Here is a 27,769-nt window from a genome sequence, read left to right as displayed (position 1 = left end):
TTCTCTATATCTAACACATTTCTATAACAAACATATATTAATTTCATGAAAGTATTTAAAAAGCAATCAGTCTAAATTAGCCTCTTGAAACCTTTCATCCCTTCACTTGCCAAATGAATGGGTGATGACCCAAGGTTCTCTATAGCTTTAGCATTCTAAGACTGGATGAGAAGAAGAAAAACGAGGTCTTGTTGTATCTCTCGAAACAGTAAGAGTAAAATTTTCATAGAGCCCTGTGTGGAGCTGCTGGCTGATCCAAGGCCCTATCCTTCAAAGAGGCCTACACCTATACCAGGGAAGAGAAACAGTGACTCCACGGACAAGAGCCACCAGGGAGAAAGTTTCACAGGCTTCCTTGGTGAACTCTGCAGTATTTTAGATCACTTCTTCTGAAATCCTTGGGAGAAATAATGTATTACATAACCTTTGAGAGTTAATGATCTTGAAGGCTTGACATAAGAAGCCCATCAAACAAGCAATAGACCACTCCACCTAACAATAGAAGAACACATATTCTTCTCAGATGCCTAGGAAGCATAGACCAAGACAGACCATATCCTGGACCACAAAGAAAACCTCAACAAATTTTAAAGAATTGAAACCATGTAGAGTATGGTCTCTGACCATAAGAGAATCCAACTGGAAATCAGTAACAAAAAAATCATAGGAGAACCTTGGAAATTGAACAATACACCCTTAAGTAATTCATGGGTCAAAGAGGAAGTCTCAAAAGCAATAAAATGGACCCTGAACTGAATGAAAATGAAAATAGAATACACCCAAACTTAGCTGTAGACATGACTAATGCAGTGCTGAGAGAAGCATTTATAGCACTAAATGCTTACATTGGAAGACAGGAGAAACTCAGCTCAATTATTCAAGAGCCTAGAAAATGAAGAGCAAAATAAAGCCACAACAAGAGCAGAAGAAAGGAAGGAAGTAATAACAGAAATAATGAAAAAGAAAATAGTAAAACAATGCAGAAAACCAATGAAGCCAAGAGCTGGTTATTTAAAAATATTCATAAATTGACAGATCTCTAGCAAGATTGGCAAAAATACCACACAGAGAAGACACAGATTCACAGTATTAGGAATGAAGGGGGGATATGACTCCAAACCCTGAAGGATAATAAGGGAACACTACATACAACTCTACACACAGAAATTTGAAATGTTAGAGGAAAATGGAGCAATTCCTAGAAAAGCACGAACTACCACACTGACCCAATATGAAACAGGTCATTTGAATGACTATTAGGGAAATTGAATTCCTCATTTTGAAGCTCCCCCAAAAGAAATTGCCACATGCAGATGGTTTCACTGGAAAATTCGACTAAACATTTAAAGAAGAGTGAACACATTTCTAATCAATTTCCTCCAGAAAACAGAAGAGGAGGGAACACTTTCCAATTCATTTTATGAAGCCAGTATTAACTTGATACCAAATCCAGACAAAGACAACCAAAAAAAAAAAGAAAAGGACAGACCATTATTCCTCATGAATACAGATGCAAAAATCCTTAACACAATATTAGTGATTCGAATTCAGCAAAATATAAAAATGATTAAACATCAAGTGGGATTAATTCCAGGGATGCAAGGCTGGTTTGATATTTGAAAATCAATGAATGTAATCTACTATATTAACAGCTAAAGAAAAAAACACATGATCATATCAATTCATAAAAACATTTGAAAAAATTTAACATCTGTTCATTTTGGAAACTCTCAGAAAAGCAGGAGGAGAGGAGAACTACTTCAAGTGGACAAAGAACATCTACCAAAAACCTAGAGCTCACGTCACACTTCGTGGTGAAAGACTGAATGCTTCTTGCTTAAACTGTGACAAGGCAGGATGTCTGCTCTCACTATTCTCATTAAGCATCGTGCTCGAAGTTCTAGCCGGCGCAACAAGGCAAGAAAAGGAAAGCAGATCAGAAAGGAAGAAATAAAACTGTCTTTGTTTGCTGATGATATGATTGTCTACACAAAAATTCCAAGGCATTTACAAAAAACTCTCCTAGAACTAATAAATGGGTTCAGCAGGGTCACAGGATACAAGATAAGTATACAAAATTGATTGTATTTACATATATTAGCAATGACCATGTAGACACTGAAGTTAAAATCACAATACCACCGTACAAACACTAAAAAAAAGCGCTAAAAACTTAGGTATAAATATAACAGCACACACACATAAGTTGTATGCTGAAAACTACAAAACACTGATGAAAGAAATAAGAAAAGATCTAAATAAACTAAGAGACATACCATGTTCATGGTTTGGAAGACTTCACATAGTAAAGATGTCAATTCTTCCCAAAGTGCTCTACGGGTTTAACGTAATTCCTATCAAAACTCCAGCAAGACTTTTGTAGAAATAGATGCAATTATTCTAACTTTTATATAGAAATGCAAAGGAACTAGAATAGCTAAAAAAATTTTTAAAAAGAAGATAAAGTGGGTTGAATCAGTCTATCCGATTTTAAGACCTATTACAGGCAGACCTTGGAGATACCGTGAGTGCGGGTTCAGACCACCTCAGTGAATTCAAATATCACAAAAAAAATGGTCAAAATGAATTGTTTGGTTTCCCAGTGTGTTCAAAGTTGTGTTTATACTACACTGCGGTGTATGAAGTGTGCAATAGCATGATATCTAAAACATGTACATACTCTAATTTAAAAAAATACTTTATTGCTAAAAAATGTTAACTGTCATCTGAGCTTGCAGTGAGTTCCAATCCTTTTGCTGGTGGAGGGTCCTGCCTCCGTATGGATGGCTGCTGACTGATCAGACTGTGGTTGCTGAAGGCTGGGGCGGTTGTGGCAATTTCTGAAAATAAGGCCACGGTGAAGTTTGCTGTGTCCGTGGGCTCTTCCTTTCATGAAGGATTTCTCTGTAACATACAATGCAGTTTGGCACCATCATGCCCACGGTAGAACTTCTTTCAAACCTGGAGTCAATCCTCTCAAACCCTGCCTCTGCTTTATCAACTAAGTTTATGTGTATTCTAAATCCTTCATTGTCATTGCAACAGTCCTCACAGCCTCTTTACCAAGAATGGATGTCATCTCAAGAAGCCACTTTCTTGGGGCGCCTGGGTGGCTCAGTCCGTGAAGCGTCTGCCTTCAGCTCAGGTCATGATCCCAGGGTCCTGGGATGGAGCCCCGCATCGTTGGGCTCCCTGCTCAGCGGGGCGAGTCTGCTTCTCCCTTTCCCTCTACCCTTCCCCCGGCTCATGCTTGCTCACTCTCTCAAATAAATAAATAAATAAATAAAACCTTAAAAAAGAAGAACCACTTTCTTTGCTCATGCATAAGAACCAACTCCTCCTCATCTGTTAAAATTTTATCATGAAACTGCAGCAATTCAAATAGAATAATAATGAAAAAGTATGAACCATTCCAAGAATTACCAAAATGTGACACAGAGACAGTGAGCAAAAGCTGCTGGAAAAATAATGCCGATAGACTTGGTTGATGCAGGTGTACCACAAACCTTCAATTTGTAAAAAATGCAATATTTGCAAAGCACAATAGAACAAGGTAAGCCTGTGTACAGCTACAATAATCAGGCCTGTGTGATGTTAGTGGAGGGTGGACACAGATATCCACAGAACAGAGCAGAGAACCAGAATTAAACCCATACAAATATGCCCAAGTGATTCGGACCAGTGTGTAAAGGCAATTCCACGCAGGAAAGATAGTCTTTTCGGCAAATGGTGCTGAAGCAGGTGAGCATTCACAGGCAGGAAAATGAAGCTTGACCTTAACCTCACAGTTTATATAAAAATTAATGCAAAATGGACCATGGATCTAAAATACAAAAGTATAAAGCTTTTAGGAAGAAAACCAGGAGGAAATCTCCAGGTTCCTGGACTAGGCGGAGCTCTTAGCTTCGACATCACAAACACAGTCCATAAAAGGGAAAATGGATGAATTGAATTTCATTGGACGTAAAGCTCTGTCTCTGAGAAAGACTGGTGGGAGGACGAGAGGACAAGCTACAGTCTGGGAGGAGATGCTTGCAAACCGCATCCGACGGAGACTTGAACACAGGACATGGAAAGAGCCGTCCAAACTCAACAACAGTAATCTCTGTAAAATGAACTCCGCAGATAACAAGGCCCCCCAAAACCCTCAGCAGTAAAAAACGAAACAACCTCATTTGCAAACAGGCAAGAGACGCCAGCAGACACTTTTTTTGGAAGAAAACGTGCAGAGAGCGATTAAGTGCATGGAGAGTTGCTGAGCACCCCGGGCCATTAGGAAATGCAAACTAACACCGCAGTGAACAATCACGGCGCACTTGTCGGCAAGGCTAACATAAAAAAAACCAAAAACGGTGACAACCCCAAAAACTGGTAACGATGTGGAGACACTGGTCTACCTACACCTCGCTGGTGGGAATGTAGGCTTAGCAGCTGACCCCAGGCAGGGAGAGGAAGACCCGCACAGGGTGCTCGGAGCAGCTTGATTTGGGAAAGCCCCAAACTGGGAACAACTCAGAAGCCCCTCGATGGGAGCCTGGCTGCACAAACTGTGTTCCGTCCACAGCGGGAGACACTACTCGCTTGCAGAAAGCCCTGAGCTAGTGAGTGAGACTCACGCCGCGTGGAAGAAGCCAGTCTCAAGGTACCTGCTGCATGGTCACATTGGTAGAACGCTCCTGAAGTGGCAAAATGACAGAAATGGAGAACCCAGTGATGGTCAGGGTTACGGAGGGAAGACTCCCCGTGGGGACCAAACGCTCGATGTCCACAGCCCGGCTGTGGCTTCTTACCACCTTGGGAAAGATGTAGCCACGGGGGAAAGGGGTAAGGGGCACGTGGGCTCTCGCTGTATTTTTTCTTGCAACTGTGTACTATTCTGTAATGATTTTAAAAGAAAAAGCTTAATAAAAAATTTTATAGATAGGATGGATTCAAAAAGTTAAGGAGCAATTTTCCGTTTTCCTTTGGACTCTTGAGGTGGGAGCCTTTGAGCGCCTCAGCATTTTAACGCCTACGTTTAATTTCCAGCCCACGCAGTAGTAATGCTTTTCTCCCTTTGTCCTGTACCTTCTCTGCCCCCGGCTCAGTCCACAGAGTGGACATTCGTGTTCTGGTCCATGTGACGGCTACGCCTCAGCCCAACTCCAGCCAACACGCCCACGGTTCCCAGAAAGGGCCCAGGTGAGAGGCTGAGCTCCCCGTGAGAACAGCCCCTGGGCACCGTCAGCCTGTCACCTGGGTCACGGCGCCCGCACCGACGCCCTACCAGGAACAGCACCCGGGACAGCACCGTGGCTCCTGAGTGCTTCAGACACGACACAACCTGCATTCTTTAGCATGGGGACAGAAGCAAAAACGCCTGTGTGCACAAAGGCCAACCACACCCACACATCCACAAACAGAGCCCTGATCAGGAAATGGTTGCCTCCCCCTCCCCAGCCCGGCTCACTGGAATTCCTGCCGCCCGTGACCATTTCCTCCCAGCGGATTTCAGAACTGAAAATGAATTGTGATTTCATGTGTGTGAGCGCGGCCTGTGTTAGCCACGGCTGCTGCTGGCCCGGACAGCCACAGGTCCTCTGGGACACCCTTTTCTCCTCCCGTGCCTGTCCTGGGGAGTGCCGGCCCCCAGTGCACAGGCTGGGCTCCCGGGCACGTCCTGCCTGCACCGAGCTGAATGTGGTCTGTACTCCGCGTCTCTGGAACCTTCCGGCCCTAAAGCCCTGGATGTGGCGCCACGAGCAGTTTCCAATCACATATGTTAGTCTTCCTGGCACACCCTACCAGAAAAATCCGACCTAACGTAGGAGACCCATCGCTGTCTCCTGAACACTGCACAGCATGACTGCATTTTACAAACTACCGCGTATTCAGATGTCTTGCTTTGAGAATTTCTTCGTCGCTTTAAGAACAAGCAGCTGAGATGAGCCCACTGGCGGCTCAGCACTGGATACTCAGCTCTTTGGGGTTGGGGGATGGGGAGGGTGGAACGCAGGCTCCGAGGGCACGGGAAGTCAGCATGAACACTGCTGCCCCACAAGCTGGAGGTGGAGGGGAGCCAGCTGATGTCCACGGGCACCCCGCATGCTCTCCAGAGAAACCTGTCCCAGCCGAGCGGTGGCCAGACTGTCTGGAAGTGTCCCCACATCCCGGCACGGTGGGGGACTCAAGGGCGATGCTCCAAGCTCACTGGGACTCAGTCCTCAGCACCCATGGCTCCAGTGCGGGCAACAGATCGGGCCGTCCAAATGACCAGCCTAAGGACGGAGGCCTCAGCGAGCTCGCCATCCGCCTCTTACCCCTGGACTGGCCGACGCTGGGGCACTGGGGGCGCTTGTCCCTGGCTTCTCGGGGGGCGGGCACCGGCGGATGGATGCTGCTGCTGGCGGAGTCTCTCACACAGCCGAGGTTCCTTTAGTTCCAGGGCAATCGCAGAGTTTGGCGGAGGCTGGGTCCAGCTGTTAGGACACCGCCAAATCAGTCCGGCATCGGGCCATGGATGCATCCTCGAGGGGATGGAGCCAAGGGGACTCCTGGGGCTCAGGGGCAGGATGGAGGAGGGGGGCGGCAGGACGGGCACCCTCCCCCGAAGCATTTACCTAGCTGCTTGCCCAAGGGATCGGGGGAGCCCCGCATCTGCCGCTTCCTAGAGGCTGCTGCCGGCTACACCTCGGGCCTCCGCAGACGGTCCAAGGAACCTGCCTCCGCCTCTCCCAGCCCTTCCAGGAATTGTTTACTTGCTTCAGACAAATCCCAAGTCTTCCCCACATGGAAATCTGGTTTAACTGATTGATAGGACAGCCTGACCTATAAATTCTCCTCTAAAGCGTAGTTTACATGATGCACTAACTTGATTGGCGGGCCCGCTGACGGGCATCTCTCCTCTTCGGGTGCTGAGCAGCGCGGTAACAGGGACAGCTGTGCTTTTGTCCCCCGCACACCTGAGCTGGTCGGGGCACGTACCCTTCTCCCCCTGAGCAAAATGAATACAGACAGGCCCTAGTCCTTCGCTGGCCCCAAGCCTGCACGTGCAGGGCAGGTGGCATGGGGACTTTAGCCCAGGCACCTGACCCTCCTGGGCACGCGTGCATCGCCCGGGGGTTCACGGCAGGCCCACCCCTCTGATGCGTGGGCCCGTGTTGCGCAACACCACGGCTGAGCTCCAGCTGTGGACGGGCGGCCCTGAGCGAGCGGGGTTTCCCCTGCCTCGTCCGGAAGCAGTGGAGTGAGATACTGAGCATCCTTCCAGAAACATGTGCTCGACAGACATTCTCCCCAAGCATTTACAAAACAAACACAGCTCTCACGTCAGAGAGGGGTGTCTTACTTTGCATTAGGGAAAATAATCCACATTACCAGGCGCCAGAGACACCCCCCCCCCCCGGCCACATTTACATATTACGGCTCTTGTCCAGGGCTCTGCCTAGGGGGATGGGGACGGGGACTCCCTGTCTGCTCCCTGCCCCTTCCCTCCTTCTCGGGGTGTCACCACCCTTCTCCAGGGAAGCAGGAGGGGTGGACTCACCTCTGTCCCACTTTTGCTCTCTCAGGCCCTCTAGGCGGTAGAGGACATTCTGGCTCAGGGCACGGTCCCTGGCAATTCAGTGTTTATGGATGTCATAAAACAGACGTGCAGAACGAGGATGTTTCCCTTATAAGCCAGGAGCACAATAAAGTTATATGATTAACAGTGGCCTCACCTTGCTTCTTAAAGGCACAGATGCCCTTTCCAGGACCTGTCTTACCGAAAAATCACTCATGTTTATCAGCAGCCAAAGGGACACTTCCCTCTGACTGTCAGTGACCTTGACTAATGCTCTTGCCTCCTCTTAGCCTTCGGGTGTAACAGAGAAAACAAGGTGGACCAAAGCACCCTAATGACCACATCTGAAATTCTGGAGCGCATCTTTCAGCTGTCTAGCTGGGCGCCGTGCGGGATCATCACGGACTCACGGCACCTCAGAGGCAGGACTAGGGTGCAGTTTTCCCCCTTTCGGTTCTGGAGAAGGGGATTTCCTATTCTGCATAGTTTAATTTGATCCCAGGTGTCTGGATACAATTTCTCCCCCTGCCTTTCCCCTGAGGCTTGTTTTGTAAGACAAATGCCTGTAAGGGGAGTTGCCTCCGGGATGGCTAGCAGTGCAATTTTCCTTTATTGTTTTATAGATTGCAACAACCATAACAATCTTTACCGAGCTCTTACTGTGTTCCAGGCACCGTTCTAAGCAGTTTGTACATACGGGCCATTTAACCCTCCTAGTGACCTGATGTGGCTGTGTGATATCGAGAGAAGGCTGAGTCACGACACGGCCAGACTCATCCTGCCCTCTCTCCCAGTCATGTTCCCACTCAGGGCTGCAAAGACCAGACAGTGTGGCACTTTCCCGTGGGGGAAGGGTCTTCTGCACACATCCCTCCTCCCTCGGTCGATGAGGTGCGGTGTACTTGTGAGGGAGAGGGTGCCCCCGACGGATTTGAATGGGGCACCCAGCAGTGGATTGTACACGTGGGTGGGACTCTGTCCACTATGTGCGTGTGTCCCGGTGATGCAATAAAACTAGTTTCTGGAAGAATTCTGCCAGGATAAACTCTGATCCAACAAACAAATCAATTATGGCATAAAGGACAGGACTTGTGCAAAATCTATTAAAGATGGGGGCTTTTTGCAAACTAAAGGTTTTACTCCATCTCTGGACATTAGCATGTTGCACACGGCTGCAGAGACGGTAGCAAGAGGCACAAAAAATGGCTGGCTGATCATTTGTAATAACTAGAGATGGGGAGCAACATTAATATGCACCGATGGGGGCCTAGTTGGAAAACTGTGGTTCATCCATGAGGCTCTGCTGCTGGAGAAGAAAGGAAGACGAGTTCTATGTGCTGTTGCGGAGTGAGCTTACAATGCGAGGTGGCAAGAACTCGGGCAGAAAGCTGCAGGCTCACTGGGTTGAGGGTTCAGAGGGCAGGGTCTGGGGTTGTCAGAGAGGGTGGAAATGGAAGGGGGGATTCCCAGAGGAGGAAGTTCTGTAAAAACTCTCCTATTCCTCCCCTAATCCGTCTCTCAGTGACGCATGCGGGCCTAGGAGGACGATAGAGCTTAGCAGACACATGGGACAAAGCTTGGAGTCTGAGTCCAGGTAACTTAGAGGGCTTTGACAAACACCTCAGGCTTCCTGTTGAGGCCCCAAAGGGGCCACACTTAGAGATGGACCCTAACAAAGCATAAAACCAGGCCTCCACAAGTTCAGAGTGATCATTCAGTAATTTAACTGCCAGCTAGAACAAAAAAAATCAGTGCTCCTCAGAGGAAGGGAACACGATCCAGAATCTGTGCGATGTAGTATTCATACCTAAGTCTACACTGAAAAAGCGATGCAGAGAAACAGGAAAATGTGACACGCGGTCAAGAAAAAATATCACCCAACAGAAATCCTAGATGACTCAGATGCCGAGATTAGCAGACCACACCTTTTGTGAAGCAATCGTAACTATGTCCAAGGACCTAAAGAAAAGCATGTTAGTAAGGAGTAAACAGGTGGAGGATCAAAGACAGAAATCTATGAATAAGAATCAAAAATTGAAGAATGGAAAAGTATATCTTAAAACATTCATGGATGGGCTTATAGCAGTTTTGAGTAAGCAGAAGAGTCAGGAAAATTGAGGATAGATCAACAGAAGCCATGCAATCTGTGGAACAGAAAGAAAAGAGATTGAAAAAATAACAGAGCCAAGCACTCGAGGGACAATAGCAAACTTCTAACATACATGTGTTAGAATCTCAGAAGGAGCGGTGGGAAGATGCGGTAGCTGGGTGATAGACATTAAGGAGGGCACGTGATGTAATGAGCACTGGGTTTTTATAAGACTGAGGAGGGACGCCAGGGTGGCTCAGTCTGTTAAACATCTGCCTTCAGCTCAGGTCGTGATCCCAGGGTGCTGGGATCGAGTCCAGCATCATGCTCCCTGCTCAGTGGAGAGCCTGCTTCTCCCTCTGCCTGCCACTCTCCTTACTTGTGCTCTCTCTCTGATAAATAAATAAATAGATAGATAGATAAATAAATAAAATCTTCAAAAAAAAAAAAAGACTGATGAATCACTGAACTCTACCTCTGAAACTAATAATTCACTTTATGTTAGTTAATTGAATTTAAATTAAAAATATAAAAGCTTATACTAAGCTTAAAATAATATGGAAAAAAAGAAATCTCAGAAAGAAAAGTGAGATAGAATGCATAAAGTGAGATAAATGCATAAAATACATCTAAAGCAATAAAGCTGAAAATTTCCCAAATTTGGTCAAAACAGGAGTTTCTAGACCACAGAAACTCAATAAATACACAGTAGGACAAACATTCAAAAGAATACTAGAGCCACGTACATCGTAATCACACTGCTGCAACCCAAAGACAAAGGAAAAGCACCTTGAAAGCAGCCAGAAAGAAAAAAGAAGGCACGATCTTTGCAGGGGAATAATGATAAAGTAAAGGCTGCTTTCTCATCAGACATGATGAAGGCAGAAAAAAAAAATGATTCAACATCTTTAAACTTCTTTCAAAATACAAAAACAAAACCAAACCACAAATGCAGAATTCTATACCCTGAGAAACCATCTTTCAACACGAAGGCAAAATAAAAACATGTTTGGATAAGCAAAAGCTGAATTAGTCATGAGCAGTTCTGCACTGCAAGAAATGGTAAAAGAAGAAAGAAAGTATTCCGGCTGAAGGGATGTAACAGCAGTTACAAGTTGGAATCTACAGGAGTCCACAAAAGCACCGGGAATGACACATACGCAGGTGACTGTAACCATTTCTCTTTAGGGGAGACCGGCTGGCTCAGCTGGAGGCATATGTGACTCTTGATCTTGGGGTTGTGAGTTTGAGACCTACGTGGAGCACAGAGATCACTTAAATAAACGCTTTTAAAAAATTATCTTTAAATTTCTTTTCATAATTTCTTGAAAAGACAACTGGCTGTTTAAAGCAAAAATGGTAATATTGTATTATGGAGTTTCCGTGTAGATTGGCTGGGTCTGTGCGGTCTGCTCTGGAATGCCACAGACTGGTGTTAATTTATTTCTCACAGCTCTGGAAGCTGCAAGTCCCAGATCAAGGCGCTAGCAGATTGGGTGTTTGGGGAGGGCCAGCTTCCTGGTTCATGGACAGCTGTCTCCTCACTGTGTCCTCAGGTGGCAGAAGGGGCGAGGGCGCTCTCTGGGTTCCCTTTTCTAAGGATGCTAATCCCGCTTATGAGGGTTCTGCACTCATGACCTAATCACCACCCAGAGGCCCCACCTCCTAATACCATCACATTGGGGGTTTCAACATAGGAATTTTGGAGGGATGTCTATAGCATAGATGTACAATATATGGCACATGTTGTGGGGGAGGAAGTATACGGCTGCAGAGTTCTTACTCTTTATGTGAAATAGTACGACATTAATTCTAAATAGACTAAGAAGTTAAGGATGATTTAAAAATAGGCAAAAGATCTGAAAAGACACTTCAAGAAAAGAAAATACACAGATGGCCAATAAACATATGAAAAGATACTCAACATCCTATGTTAGGGAACTGCTAACTCAAGTAACAATGAGAGGCCACCAGACCCCTGTTGGAATGGTGAAAACCGGGGACACTGACAACACCGAGTGCTAGACAGGGGTGTGCAGCCACAGGAGGTCCGGTTCCCTGCTGGTGGGCATTAAGAGGGTGCAGGCACTCTGGAAGACAGTTTGGTGGTCACGAAGGCAAATGTACTCTTACCAGACGATCCAGCAGGTACGCTCCTGGGAGTTTACCCAAAGGACTTGCACACTTATTTCCACAGAAAACCTTCACACAAATATTTATAGCCCCTCTGTTCATAACTGTCAGAACTTTGAGGCAACATGACCATAAATGGATAAATTATAGAGCATCTGTACGATGAAACAGTATTCAGCACCAACAAGAAGCGAGCTCTCGAGCCATGAAAAGACATAGAAGTACCTTATATGCATCTCACCGAGTGAAAGAAGCCAATCTGAAAAGGCTGCGTGCTATGGACATTCTAGAAAAGGCAGAACTATGGAGATAGTAAGATCAGCGGTTGCCAAGAGTTCGAGGGGAGGGATGAAGGAACAAGGGGAGCACAGGGGATTTTTTTTTTTTAAGATTTTATTTATTTATGTGACAGAGAGACAGCCAGTGAGAGAGGGAACACAAGCAGGGGAGTGGGAGAGGAAGAAGCAGGCTCCCAGCGGAGGAGCCCGATGTGGGACTCGATCCCGGAACGCCGGGATCACGCCCTGAGCCGAAGGCGGACGCTTAACGACCGCGCTACCCAGGCGCCCCGAGCACAGGGGATTTTTAAGGCAGAAGAATGACATGGTACGGTAATGGCGGCACATGTCATGCGCCATCAAAACCATGCCATGTACAGCACCAAGAGTGAACCCCGATGGAAACTTTGGACTTTGGCTGCTAATGACATGTCACTGTTGGCTCCTTGGCTGTAACAGATGTATAATTCTAAGGCAGGGTGTCGGTGCTGGGAGAGGCTAAGTGAGTGGGTAGGGAGGGAATACGTGGGAACTCTCTGTACCTTTCACTCAGTTTTGCTGTGAATCTAAAATTGCTCTAAAAAATAAAGTCTAGGGGTGCCTGGAAGGCTCAGTCGGTGAAGCGTCTGCCTTTGGCTCAAGTCATGATCTCAGGGTCCTGGGATCAAGTCCCGTGTCAGGATCCCTGCTCAGTGGGAGAGCCAGCTTCTCCTTCTCCTTCTGCCTGCTCCTCTGCTCGTGCTCTCTCTCTCTCTCAAATCAATCAATAAAATCTTTAAAAAATAAAAAATAAGTAAATAAAGTATAATGGAAAAAGCTAAGGGTGTATAGTGTAATACTTAGAACCATCAACTTAATATAATGTTAAAAAGGATAGTATTGGCTACAGAGCCAATAGAAGGAATGAAATGGGATGCAACGACCAGTCCAGCTAACCCAAGAGCAGGCAGAAGAGCAGGGACAGGAAACGACGCCCAAGATCAGTATAAGACGAATGACAACATGATAAACCTAACCTTGGCCATGTCAACCAGTACGTTACATATAGATGGACAGAGGAAGAAATAATACCAAAATCACATACAATCCTTCAGAAAATGGAGAGAAGAAAGCAAACCTCTCAACATGTCTTATAAGGCCCCCATCACCTCAGCACACAAGCATAACAAAGACATTACAAGAGAAAGGTTACAAACCAATATCCCACTTGAACATTGACAGAAAAATTCTTAAAAATTCCCAATATGATTAGGAAACCAAATTTAGCAATATATGAAAGAGAATACATCTTACATCAGGGTAGAGGTCCTGTGTACCCTTTTGAAAACTCATTCCTAAGTATTTTTCTAGGAATACAAGTGGGGTTATCTTGGAAAATCAAAGCTGTTGTAACATTTAAATATCAGTCAACATAACTCACCGTTGGAACAGAATAAAGGAGAAAAATCATATGATCATCACCGTAGCTGAAGAAAGAGCATGTGACCAAATCCAACAGCCGTTTATGATAAAACCACTAGAAACCCAGGAATAAAAGAGATTGGGTCAACCCATCTCAACAGATGCAGAAAAACACCTGGTGCAATTCAACAAAGAATTTTGTCAAAGAACATTTGCAAAAAAGATGTTGGGCAAGCTAGGGGAAGAAGACTCCCTCAACCTGATAAGGGGCACGTACAACCCATCTGTGGCTCACGTCACATGGGCAGCAAGAGAGAACACATCTTCCTGAGCCTGGGATGAGGTCAGGTGCCTGCTCTCACTTTACTTAACGGTATTGGGGTTTCAACCAGGGCTACAAGACAAGCGAAAGAGAGAAAAACCAAAGAGACTGGAATGCTAGAAGTAGAAGTGTCTTTATTATCAGAAGATACTATTGTCTCTCCGGGAAATTCTAGGAATCTAGAAAATAACTGCCCGAACTAACAAACGAATTAAGCAATGTCAGAAAAGACTATCAGTAAACAAAAATCTGCTGTATTTTTACAAACTAGCAGCAGACAAATGGAGAATTAAATTCAGATCCCCTTGACGATAACACCAGAAAACAGAAAATGCCAAGGAATAAATTTAACAAAAGATATGCAGGACCTTTATCTTGAAAGCTGTAAAACCTTACTGAGAGAAGTTAAGGAAGACCTGAGTAAGGGAAGGGCTGTATCACCTTCATGCGCTGGGAGGCTCAATGTAGTTAAGATGTTAGTGTTCCCAGGGGCGCCTGCGTGGCTCAGTCGTTAAGTGTCTGCCTTTGGCTCAGGGCGTGATCCTGGGGTCCTGGGATCGAGCCCCTCATTGGGCTTTTTAAAGAGAAATGGACATGTTGATTCTGAGTTCTGGTATTTATAGGGAAAAGAAAAAGACCCGTAGAGTGAAAACAACTGGAGAGGAGGCACAAATATGAAAAACTTCCTGATTCTAAGCCCTGGCAATTAAGCCAGTGTATTACCGGTGTCTAGACAGGCACACAGATCGATGAAACAGAACAGAAACACCACAAGGAGGCCCACACGTAGACAAATAGTTTTCAAGAAAGGCATCTACATGGTTCGATAGAACAAGGGAAGTCTTTTTAACAAGTGCTGTTATAACAACCAGATACATGTATAGAAAAAATGATGGTCAACCCCTATCTCACACCACACACAAATTAATTTAAATTGGACTGTAGACTAAAATATAATAGCTATAACTCTAAATCTTCTGAAAATGTATCTTATCATTCTACCTGGCGTAGGTAAAGAGAAGACACAAGAAAATACAATACATAAAAGAATAACTTGTTAATTTAGACTTTATTAAGTTAAGAACTTCTGCTCATCAAATGCCCTCATTAAGAAAATGAACAAGTTAAGCCACGAAATGGGAAAAAGTATTTGCCATACATCTGTCTGGCAGATGAATTATATCCAGAATGTATGGAATTTCCTACAACCGGTGATAAAACACACACACACACACACAAGCCCATTTACAAAATAAGCAAAACACATACAACAGACACTTCACACATTAAGATATTCAGATTCCAATAAGCACATAAAAACATCAACAATCATTACATCATCTGAGAAATAGAAATTAAGACCATAAGGAAATATAGATAAAATAAGACCCTAAGGCAAGACCTACCTACTTGATGTCCCAAATTTAAAAACCTGGGAGCGTCAGGTGGGGCCGTGTGTGCAGCACCCGGTCACTCCCACACGGCCGGGAGGAGGGGAAAGCGGCGCAGCCACTCGGGAAAACAGCCGGGCACATTCTTACAGTCAAGCATGCATTTATCATACGGACCAGTGACATCACTCCTGGGTTATGACCCAAGATAACCGACAGATCCGGCCATGGGAAGATCCGTACGATGTTTACAGCGGCTTACGCTGGAGACGACCCAAGGTCGCTCAACAGGGCGGGCAGTGAGCCAGCAACGGAGCGCTCGTAAGAGGGAATTCTCAGCGACACAGACGTGAACAAGCGACCTGCCTGTGTCTTAAATGCATGCTGCTGACGGAATCCGGACACGGGACGACTGTGCTCGCGGGAAGACCCAGGACAGGGCGAGGGGGTCCCTGCTTGTGCAAGTCAGAGCAGTGGCTTCTTAGGGCCTGTGTGGACGGACTTGGAAGGAGGGCCGGGGGATTTTTCAGGGTGACAAGACACTCTTCAACTCCATGGGGCGGTGGTTACATGCGTGGGAGCTTTCATCAAACTGTGGGCTTCGGGTCTGCGCAGGTCCCCGCGGCCACGTGGGTCGTGGGTGTGTGTGGCTCCGTCAGGCCCTCCCAGGTGCCCAGAGGCAGACGGCAGCCCAAGCGGCTGCCCCCCGAGGTCCTCGCTGTGATGTTCAGGTGCCATCATTTCCGTGTCATCAAATTCTGTGGTCAGGACACAGAGTCCCAAGGCCTCAGACAGCTGTGTGCCCGCCACGCGTCTGCTGGGTGCTGTGGCCCCCGTTGGCGGGACCACCCCGAAGGGAGCGGGACGCGCGATCCCGTAAAGACAAGAGGGCGGAAATGGGGTAAGCCCCTCGGGGGCAGCCCAGGAGAAGGGTTCGTTCTCATGGCCACACTGCATCCCTTCTGTTTCAAACATCATGCAAGTCAGGGTGACTGAGGCGGCTGTGAAGTCTTCGCAGTGAAGCCGCGCTGAGACTAGAAACGATTACCACGGAGCGTTGTTATCTCTCAGGAGCAACGCCTTTGTGCTCGCGTTCCAAGCGCGCACTTGCCTGGCAAGTGACAACAGCCAGCACCCCGTGTGGTTTTAGACCTTCGGGGCGTTCCTGTCCTGTTAGCTGTCAGCCGTGCCAGGGAAGTGCGACGCCAGCCACTCAAAGCCGCGCTCTGGGTCATTACCAGTGACAGCTACGGTTTACCAAGGGACAGGCGCTGGGCTAAGCATTTTGCGCAAATTGCGTCATTTGTCTTTGTAAGAATCCGCGGGCTATGTTTTCCACTTCCCGGTTCTGCAGGGAAACTGAAGTGCGGTGTGGTGGGAAGCTGTCCCAAGGCCATGTCACCCAACTGACAAGTGACCGGGGGCAGCTCTCCCACAGACAGGGAGTTGCGTGCAGCAGTGACCCTGGGAAACCCTGGAGCGTGTGCCGGACTGAGGGGAGAAGGGAAGAGAGCCTGCAGAGGGTGGGTCATTACGGGGCTGTCGCAGTGGGGCGGGGGGGGGGGGCAGCTGCAGCTCATCGCGGGGGGCCCCTGAGCAACCCTGTCATGTCGGTGACCTCAGAGACCTGCCCAGCACCCACAAGGACACCATGCATTTGTCTCTTGGCTCCCTCTCTCTTGGGGGGACTATTCCTGGGAGGTGAGCCCTCGACACCTCTGGTGGCCTGGCGCCGGGGAGGTCGGCAGGCAGTGGGGGAGGAGGAGCTTGGTGGCACCAGCAGCCTCTGATCTGCGCTGCTGAGCATGGGCCGGACTTTGAAAAATTTTTAATATTTTATTTGACCCAGTAGATCTCAAAATACTTCATTTCAACATGTATCACACGAAAACGTGTGCATCCACGGTCACTGCGGCATCGCTCACAGCAGCCCAGAGGGGAAGCAACCCAAATGCCGTCAGCGGGTGCGTGCTCACAGAGAGCACGGCTCGGCCATGGGCAGGAACGGGGCGCTGACACAGGCCGCTACCCGAGCAGCCCCGTAAACGCTGTGCTCTCGGGGGAAGAGGCCAGACGTGCAAGGCCATGTCGTCCATCACAGGAGACATCCAGACGGGCATCTCCATAGCAACAGTGGTTGCCAGGGACCAGGGCGTGAAGGCAAGGGGAGTGCATGCCAACAACAGGTACGGGATTTCTGGGGGTGACGGAAATGCTCTGGAGTTAGAGGGTGGTGGTTTTTGCACAATACGGTGACTGTTACTAAAAACCACGGAACCGTCGCCTTAAAATGGCGCATTTTATGTTTGTGAATTACATGTCACCAAGAAGACATGACATCAATCTGAAACTGATAAGCGTAGTATTTCATATTCTTTCACGTATGCCGAGTCTTCACCATCCGGCGTGTATTTCACGGTGAGAACGCCTGTGTGTGGACTGTAATGGCCTTCTCTACCCCCGGTCCCCCCCGGTGGCACAGCTCACTGCACGGAAGCCCCTTCACCTGCAGCGTTCCGTGGTGTTGAGACTGTACCAAACCACAGGTCAGCCAGGGCGAGTCCTGGGCATGAACTGTGACTCCTGTTTCATAAACTGTGGGGAGCCAGTCTGGGGGGCTCGGTTTCTCTAAGAGACCCGAGCAGACAAGCACACGTGGCCAGATCCACTTCTGGCCTGGCCTCCCCGAGTCTTGAGATATAAGGACCAGCACTAAAGCTGTGGGAACAGGACAGGCAGGTGCGCCGTGGATGGGGCTGCTGTGGCCCGCTGGAATTCTGGGCAGCGTTCAAGGTGCAGCCAAGCACCCCATCACTCCTGTTCAGCCACCTGTCACCTCTGCTCCGGGATGGCTCCTGATGTGTCTTTCTGGCTCACTTTCATTTTCTGTCCTTCAAGGACAATGAAGCTGTTGGAAGCAGGAAGGCCTAGAGTCACCCATGATCTCTGCCCAGGGAGACAGAAACGAGAGCCTCCACGGGGCCTCCCGGTGAAAGGACCACGAGGTGAGGCAGCCTTGGGTCAAAAGAGAAATGATCTGTGACACAGAAGAGCCCCCAGCAGAGCTTCATACCCCGTGCCGCGCTCAGGGAGGCTTAGCCCAGGTGAGGCCCGGCTTCGGCTCCAAGGACCCTCCTTCCCCTCCAGCTCAGATCATGCTGGTTAACTGAGGGTGAAGCCGTTCTCCATGTTCTCCTCCACCGGCTCCTGTGGGCAGGGGACACGTGGGCGGGCACATGGTAACTGGCTGGACACCAAAACAATGTATCTGATAATTTGGAAAAATGCCGTTTGCGTTTGAGCCGCTCAGATCCAGTGAAACTGCAGGGTGGTTCAAGGCTGTTCAAAAGACTCAGCACCCTTGTCCTGAGAAGCGTAAGATCCATCCTGTGGTCTTCGCGGTTGCTGTTAACTTTATTTCATCCATAAAAGAGGAAACCGGTCTATCTATGTGGTTGTCTCCCATGCTGAGGCGAAGAGAGTATTTCTCTAACAAGGTGTTTGGTAAACAGAGAAGCTCCCTGTTTATGGGGACGTTACGATTCCTGTTCCTCGATCCTTCTCTGCTGTGGGTGTTCCTCGATCTCGAGCACATCCCTGCACCTGCCATGGGTGTGAGGCCTGGGCCAGGACCTCGACCCTTCTTTTCTATGAAAAGTCATGTTTTCCACAATACTCCTTACTTTCTTGTTTCTGAATACTGAAGTCACAGAACAGCAGGACCCTGGGGCATTTCTGCATTGATTGAACGGCTCTGCTAGGACAAGTTAGGAGCAGTTATTGAAACGTGGGGTCAGTGGGAAGGACGGGGACCCTAGGACAGGCCAGGGCCAGGGACCTCAGTAGCTGCATGGAAGTCTGGACCCCAGGCTCCAACTTCCTTTCTTGAGCTGCTTTTTCCTGCCATTGTGAGTGTGGCCTCTTGATTCATGGACCATGGGGGCTACTTTCAGCCACGCTCAGGGCTTGGGAAGCAAGGCTGGGCTGGGCGCTGATGCGTGGGTGACGGAGGGGCATTTCCCTGCAGAGAGCCAAAAGCTAACATTTGTAGAAAAAGTTCCAGAGGGAAAGAGAGAACTCTCTTTCCTTACTTGTCTCAGGAAGCCTTGGGCCATGGGGGTCTGTCCCTAAAAGAAAAACCTGGAATGCCAGTGCTTCTGAAGAGAAAGGGTCCTCATACACCAGACCCAGGGCAAGGCGGGGTTAGCCCGACCGTCAGTGTGCACAGAGTGAGGGTGACCTGCCCCGTGCAGCGGTGGTCACGATGCCAGGGGATGCACACCTTTGGAGGAAATCCACTTCTTATGGCTGCAGAGAACGTATGTCTTCATCCCAGCTCCTGCGGAGGCCGAGTTCCCCAGACAGCCAGGTGCACTCACACTGGTTCTCTCCCTTAAGGAACGCAAACCCACCTCCACTAGTCCAAGTTGGGCCCCAAAGTTACACAGAAATCCCCTCCTCCAGTGACCACCTTGTAAATATCTGTGCACAGCTGCCCCATCCCCCAGTCCTCCTTCCTGAAGCTCATTCCTGTCCGGTCGGCCCCACACTCAGTCTGCTTTTGCTTCTTTGTTCCTCAAAGGCTTCATGATTCTGGCCCCTGTGTCCTGGATGGTGACAGGAGGCCAGTGTCCTTCTTCAGATGGAATCCTGTGCCGGAGCTCTGGGTCTCAGGTCTCTGTCCTGGGTCCCTCCTGCGAGCCCCTCCCTGTCCAGGGAGCTCACGAGCCCTGGCTGCAAACACGGCCACCATCATCACCATCATCAGTCCCATGGCACATCGCAGTGGAGAGGGAGCTGCAGGCTCGTCCAGACACATCTTCTCAGCACTGGTGCCCACAGCCACACTGCACCAATATGTCCCAAAGTGAGCTCCCTTCTCCCAGAAGCCACCACACCCTCAGCTTGTTTCCTTGTGGGAGGTGCTTTTCCTTCTCAGTGACCCTGGAGGCTTCTCCAACTCCCCTTTCTTTCATATCCCATGTCTGCTCAGTCAGAAAATAAGCTGGGGTCTTCCCCAGAACATGCCAGAGTCTGACCACTCCTCATCACCCCCCTGGCCCCCATGCTCTCCTCTGCCAATGGAATTAGAGTAGTAGCCTCCCGATGGGCCTTCAAGGTCCCACATGATGAGCCCCTGACATCCCCCAAGCTCATCTCCAGGAGTTCGAGGGAGACCCCAGAAGCATCACACCTTTAGCAATAGGACTGAGCTATCCCTGGAGTAAGGGTCCTCGGTAACTGTCCTCGCAAAGCCTAAAAACGGGTCTCAAAGACATGAAACTGATTTGTAAATAACTTAACTGCCTGCCAGGACAGAACCCACACTCTTTAATGGGAGAAAACAAAATCCAGATGATGAACAGTATGCAAAAAATGCACACATGGATCTATCAAAGAAATGTAGAAGAAATATGATTGACTGTTGAAAGCAACAAATGATTCACAGTAGATGATGGGGCTTAAAACATATGTAGCACAGAAGTAAAATCTATGACATAGAGCACTGGGTGGGGAGAAACGCCAGCACTCTGCTCTAAGACCCCACATCATCGAGGGGTGGCGTAATATAATTTGTGATATGTCAGTGATACAGTTTGTGAAACCCAGAGCAGCCAAGAAAAAATAAAATGAAGGACAGCTCAGAGACTGAGAATGGAGAAAAAAATGCTCAATATCCAAAAGATACAGGAAAAGAGAGAAAAAGTTAAAAAAAAGAATGAAATAAACAAAATGAGTAGTATATTTAACCCAACTGTATCTATGATTATGTTTCTTATACATGGTTTACCAGCTCCAATTGAAAGGCTGAAATTGCCAAAATTGATAAATGCTGCCAATAAGAAACATGCTTCAAATAACAGAGACACAGTTATATTCAAAGTAAAAGGATGGAAAGAGTATAACATGTGAGCACCAAGCCTAAGAAAGCCTGGGTAGCTGTATTAACAGGAGATAAGGAAGATATTCAAACAAAGAATAACCAAGGATAAAGGCCACATTTTTCCTAAGGATAAAGGGACTGACCCATTAAGGAGATACAACAATCCTAAATAAGTATGAACCCAATAACAGGAATAGAAAATGCACAAAGCACAACCTGACAAAAAGAAACAGAAGAACCAAAAGACATCCAGATCCAGAAGGAAGAAGCAATTCTCTATTTGCAGATGTAGAAAATCATAGGAAATCTACAAAAAGGCACTAGATCTGCTGCTAAAGTGAATTTAGTTAAGTCAATACACAAAGCCAATTACATTTTTATAAACTAAAGACTGCTGGGAATTGACCTAAAAATCCATTGACAATAGCATTACAAATATTAAACACTTAATGATGAATTTATCAACATCTGTTCAAGAACTTTACCTTAACAACTATAATATATTGAGAGATATTAAGAGAAACCTAAATAAATCGAGAGATACCACACTCATTAATCAGAAGACTCAACACTATAGATAGTAATTCTTTTTGAAGCGTTTCTACATACTCAGTACAATTTCAAAGTCCCAGCAGACTTTTTTTTTTTTTTGGTAGCAATTGATGGATGGATTCTAAAATTTATTTGAAAATAAAAGGAAGCTGCAATAAGTAAAACATTTTTGAAAGAGAAGAAAGAAATCAGAGGACTTGCGTTTGCTGGTTTCATGACTTACGGTGAATGTACAGTAACCAAGATAGCGTGGCAGGGGTTGGAGCACAGACGTGTAGTCAGTTGATGAAATAGGACGGCGAGTCCAGAGAAAGACTAATCCATACGTGGTCGACTGAGTTTTGACGAGGATGTCATGATAATTCACTGGGGGAAAGAACTATCTTTTCAACAAACGTTCTGGAGCAAGTGGATATCCATACAGAGAGAATGAACGTCAGTCCTTTTCTCCCGCACTTGAAGGTGAGCTGGACTGAGCAGTGCCTTCCAAAGAATAGAGTAAGGAAGGGGAAAAACAGTAACTTCACAGTGGAGAGGCCAGTGAGTCAAGAGGATATCCTGGACCCCCTCATTCTTTCCCCAAATCCATACCCCTGGGCTGAGCATGAGGAAACATCAGACAAACCCAGGCTGGGAGACATTCTACAGATGCTCTGAGGCCAAACATGGGGAGTCTGGGTGCCTGCGAGACCAGGGCTAACCGGGAAAACGCATCGATGAGTGCATGACGGCTGGACCATGGCTCAGATGCTGGAGCGGAAAAAGACACCAGGACAAAAACTGGTGAAATCCGAATAAAGTATGGGGTTTAGTTAATAACGATGTTAAAAAAAAAATCACATTTATTACCAAGTCATGCGCTCAAGTACCTTTTACGTTAAAAGGAATTTTCTTCCTAGAAAAAGTTAGAACTCCTACTTTATTCTAACATCTACCATGAAGGGGATTGAATGAAGAGTTTTCAAAGAGCTACTCAAGCATCAAAGAATATTTAAAGCAACCAGTGCCCACATGGAAACACCGTCACTTTCAAGATGAGAAAAGGCCCAGACGCCTCGGTGCCTCATCCCCACCTCCCAGCACCTGACAGGTGGCTTCGGAATTCTGTTCCATAGCCTTCATTCTTATAAAAAAATCAAAATTAAATTAACTTCTTTATAATATAAATAACTTTATAATATAAATACAGTATAATTTATAAATATAATAATTTATATATAATTTTATGTTATTATATATAATATATATAAATTTATAAATTATAAATATTATAAATATTTGTAATTTATAATATAATATAAATAACTAACTTTTAAATTAATTTAAAAAGGAAAATAAACCTCAACATCTGGTTTAGGCCATACACAAAAGTCAGCTTGAAACAGATCACAGACCTAAACGTACAAGCTAAAAAACTAAAACTTTTAGAAGAAAGCATGGCAGCGGACCCCACAGGTAGGGGATGAGCTAGGATTGCTTAGCTAGGGCACCCAGTGCAAAACTGTGAAAGAACAAAATGGATCATCCGGGCCTAAATCAGAATTTAATACTTCTTCTCACTGAAAAGCTCTAGTAGGAAGATGAAACAGTGAGTCAGGTGGGGAGAAAATATTCACAAGACCCGTGTGACTAACGGGGTGTGGCCGATGGATCAGGAGCACTCACTACTCCACAGTAAGGGAAGCAAGTCTCGACGACTGCGACAGATCACGGAAGAAGATTTATGACCGGTTAGTAAAGGCTTTCCTCATCGTTAGTCACTAGGGAAACACCAGTTCAGACCCAGTGCAGTCTCACCACACACCCCTTAGAACGGTTCGCATTACAGGGTGGACAGTTCCAAGTGCAGATGGGGAGCACACACCGTGGGCGGGACTGCAGAACGGTGCTGCCGCTTTGGAAAAAACAGATTGGCGGTTTTTGCTTTTTTTTTTAAGGGAAACAAATACAATCCCGTTCAATCCAAGAGAACTGAGAATATGTGCCCCCACAGAGGCATGTCCTGGAACGCTTATAGCAGCCTTATTCATAGAGGCCGCAGAATGGAAATCACCCGGGAGTCCTTTCACAGGTGGGTGGGTAGTCACACTGTGGTCCGGCCTCACCGCGGAACGCTTCCTGGCAATAAAAAGGAATGAGGTACTGGGACGCCCAGCACACAGACAAGTGTCCGACGTCCGGCTGGGTCAGAAAGGAGTACGCGCGCTGCGTGACTCACACAGCCCTCTGGGACACAGAAATCTGCAGTGTCAGAAGGCGGGTCAGCTGCTGACAGAGAGCAGGGGTCGAGGGAGGGCGTCCCCCGGGAAGGGGCACAGAAGATACACGTCCTGTGTCTTGAGAATGGTCAACAGTCACGAGGGGGATACATGTTTCAAAGCTCATCAAAATCTACACTGAAATGGGACCATTTTATGATGCATGAATCATACATAAATAAGAGAGATACAAGATCCAAAAGGAAATGGGTTTTACCGAAACAACACCACTGAGTACGGGAAGCATCCTGGGGGCTGCAGATGGCTCACCCTTGCGGCTCACGGTCTGAGCGAGCAGGACAGGCCCAGCGTCCAGGGTGACGCGCGTGGAACGTCACCCAGTGTCTGCTGAGCCGGTAGGGACCGCAGGGGAGGGAGGCCCCCGGGGGACTGCCGAGGGTGGAGTGTAAGATAGGGCTTTGGATTCTGTAACAGTGCAGGGTTTTAGACTCAAATGCTTACCTAATATATATTCAATCACAGGGGCAGCCTGGAGCCTTCTTTTTTTCTTTTAATTTTAAAAATGATAGCAGGGCCTTACCAGACAGTTGCTTGACGGCCACGGGTCTCACTTTGTAGGGAGTGCTGCAAGAGAGAAGACAGTTCTGCCGTGAGATGCCGTCAAGGTGTTCTCGGCGCGTCTGCTATGAGAGATAAGCCGCTCGGGATAAATTAGAATTCAGTGGATTAGGGTTTTTCTCCCCCCCCCCGAAATTAGTTTTTTTTTGGCTGTTCTGAGCTCCCTCATTCGGAAGAATTCCAAATACTTTAAATACATCATTGAAATGAGGAACTTCCTCTGTGATGTTCACATTTGGTGAACTGAACACATTTTGTGATCAGTACCACTGCTGCTCGGGTGCGGGAGGCCACTGGGAGCGGCAAAGGCCACCAGAGCCGCCCGAGTCCCCCCGACGCCCGGCTGAGGCGGGAGGCTGTCTGTCCCTCTCTGTCCCTTGCCCGGCTCGAGCTCATGGCGACCGCGTCTCGCAGGTGCACGAGAGAAGATGGGGCCGGTTCCTCGGCTGGACATGCACTAGCCCCTTGGTAATGCCATCCCAGTCATCCCGAGGCCCAGAGGGATGGGACAGTGTTTGCCCCGACACACGGGGACCTACGGCAGAGGGGGAGGGAGAGACAACCGGGCCACGGAAGAGAGGTCAAGAAGCAGGAAAATGCAACAGCGGCTAACAGTTTTTAAGAAAGGCTCCTTCAGAGAGATGCCGTTTTTTAGCCAGTAGTTGAGCAGAATTTCAACACCTGCTAGCAAGCGGGCTGCCGGGGCCCAGGGAGACAGACGGCATAGGTCGCCGGCGGGAGCGCGCACCTCCGCGGTCCTGGCGGGACTGGTTAATGGGAGGGTCTGCAGTCCTCTGACTCAGCCCGTGAATTTGGGAACAAGGGTATCAGATGAAACGGTGGCCCGTGGGGACACCTTCACAGGCCATTTGTCCATGTCATCTGTTTGTCCATTTGTTCGTTCAATCAGTTTGTCACAAGTGCTCTCTGGGATCAGGTACGGGTGACAGAGCCGTGAACAGGACAAAATGCTCCTGTCCTCAGGGATCCGACAGTCCGTGTGCAACTACGCCCTGAAAGGACGGGCATCACCGCACTGTTTGAAAGGCGAAGGGCCGCAGTCAGCAGGGACGGGGGTCTATTCACTGTGCCGTGGGGTGTCAGTCAGTGGCCAAAGAGGGGGGTAAGTGTGCAAGTGCTGACCTGAGGGAACGGTGGGCGGACCGAGCACGTCACAGACTAACAGAGGAGGAGCACAGAAAATCTGGAGGGGCGTCTACACACCCGACTGGGAACCGCGGTTGATGGGGTTACCTGGGCTTAACAGTTAACAGGCCCCGCGGAAAACTCTGACAACCAAAACCACGACTGAAGTCTGCACTAAAAACCGGATGGCGCAGTTGTCCTGGATGATGGACGGGCGGCTCCACGAGGGCTCCTTCCGGGGCAGGGCGTCGAGAAGAGGGTCCTCACCTTCACCCCGCCGCTGGGAGGATCTGCTCTCGCGCAGGGTAGGCCCTGCTTCGGAAGGTCTTCTGGAACGAGGGGTTCATCTCCCTAGAGACTGTGTCATGATGGTATCTGGGTTTGGCCGATCGGGTAACACCTTGTTTCAAATCCGTGTGGGTTTGGGGGGCAGCCCACGCGGAGTGCAGGTGGCACATGGTGGCATCACCCTGCACGGGCTGGAGCAGGGCCTGGTGAGGAGGGCCCTCGGCGAGTGGCAATGCTCACGGCCTCAAGAGCAGCGCTCAGTGTGGAGCCGGGGGTCGGACATCCCCCTGCATCCTCCCGGCACCGTCGGCCTCGGCGTCTCGCTGAGCTCCTCGGACTTTTCCTCACGCGCCACAGCATCTGTTTCTCTCCTTGGATGAGGGTCTTGTAGCAGTGGTGTTGGACATGGAAGGGGTAGAACTGTCCAGAAGCAACACCTTGTCAGCTGGACGCCTGGGATCCGAAATGTTCCCCCGTCCAGAAAGGAGCACTGGGACCAGACGGCATCCCCTGAATGAAGGTGGGCTGCGTCTGTGTATGCTGGTCGGTCGTGGGGACTCAGGGCTGAGCCGTCGTCCGTGATCCTTCCTACCAGCTCCCAAAGAGCGGAAGCCCCCTGGCCTGTTGTTGGATGGCAGCCCCTCTGACTTACGTAAATACGTTTCAGGTTATTTAAAAGGCTGGTGTGAACATTCGCTGAGGTGACAGAATGGCCGGGCAGCCTAGGAAGGGTCAGGGAATCTCCAGTGGTCTCCTGGCCGTGGGGTCGGCAGAGAAGGCCTGGAATTCGGACGGTGCCCTGAGGTGGGGAGCGCTCAGGCTGGTGTCGGGACTCTGGCAGCTCAGCGGACTTGGAGACGTGTTTTAAGGTGGATCTGGGCTGCGTGTTCCAGATGAAGGAATCTGGACAAAGTCCCGTGGCCAGTGGGCCCCCGGAGACCGCCGTGCTGGGGAGTGCTGGGATGAAGCTGTGAGTGGGGCCAGGTCTCCTGGACGGTGCCCAGGGCTCGGCTGAGGGGCACCGGAGGCGTGGACCCGGAGCGCACCGTGAAGCCCAGGAGATGTGATGGTCTAAACCAGAGGCTGGCCGAGACCGTCTGAAGCAGGCATTGGGGGGGGGGGGGAAGTATTTTGAAGGAAGAATCAGAAGGTCATGATATTTGGTTTGAAGTGAGCCCAGAAGGGTAGGCCTAAGGCATGGGCCACTGGGACCCCACTTCCGATTAGGACCCAGGTGGTCAGGGTTGAGCCCTTGGAATTTGGAACGGAGACTCCGGAATGCCTCTCCTGTGAGCGTGAACAGGGAGAGCCATGCGTGGCGGACGATGCCAGCCTCTTCCCACGAGATGGCTCCCCCATCTGTGGCCGGGGGGACAAGTGGGGGACAAGGCCAGGCTGGGGGCAGTGAACGTCTTCAGAAGTGGCAGAGGCTAGAGAGAAAGCCCGACCACAGGCACGGTGGCCCGACTGCTGCTCGCGAGGCAGAAACAAGATTTATCCAGCACTTCCCGAGGAGGGAAGACCCTGTGTCCCGTGGGCACGACCCTCGGGTGAGCACCACCCCGGGGTCCAGAGCACTTTCCTAAGTTTTCCACACTTTCCACTAGTGGCCCTTGCCCGGTGAGCTTTAAACACTCCCTCAAAATGCCACAATGAACGGGTCCCAGCCGGGGTCTGGGCATCAGCGCCTTTGTGAAGATCCCTGCTGGTTTTACTCCTCGGCTGGGCTGCAAGTCACTGGGTTAGCGGGACTGGTTATGCTAGAATGGACGGGACCCCAGGCAGTGGGAACGGAGAGACCCAGAGCAGACAGGGCCTTGCTGGGGGCCGCTGGGACGTGACCTGGGAAGGGGGACGGGTGCAGGGCCAAGCAGGACGCACCTGCCTCCCCGGGGCAGAGCGTGG

The 27,769-nt window shown here is 48.6% G+C and overlaps 1 protein-coding gene across 4 annotated transcripts in view; it reads right to left on the bottom strand.

Annotated features, from left to right (window-relative positions):
* Positions 1–27,769, bottom strand: part of PDE9A (phosphodiesterase 9A) — a 92,840-nt gene that overhangs the window by 33,153 nt on the left and 31,918 nt on the right. For all 4 annotated transcript variants that reach the window (XM_026498442.4, XM_048214892.2, XM_057306531.1 and 1 more), the window contains one exon: positions 24,393–24,436. In XM_026498442.4, the coding sequence (XP_026354227.1) occupies positions 24,393–24,436 (44 nt within the window). The remainder of the gene's footprint in view (positions 1–24,392; positions 24,437–27,769) is intronic.

This window comes from Ursus arctos, unplaced genomic scaffold (assembly GCF_023065955.2).
Source record: "Ursus arctos isolate Adak ecotype North America unplaced genomic scaffold, UrsArc2.0 scaffold_4, whole genome shotgun sequence".
In the NCBI taxonomy this organism is placed as follows: Eukaryota; Metazoa; Chordata; class Mammalia; order Carnivora; family Ursidae; genus Ursus; species Ursus arctos.
Note: the sequence above shows the minus strand (reverse complement) of the source record. Positions and strands in the feature narration are given on the sequence as shown.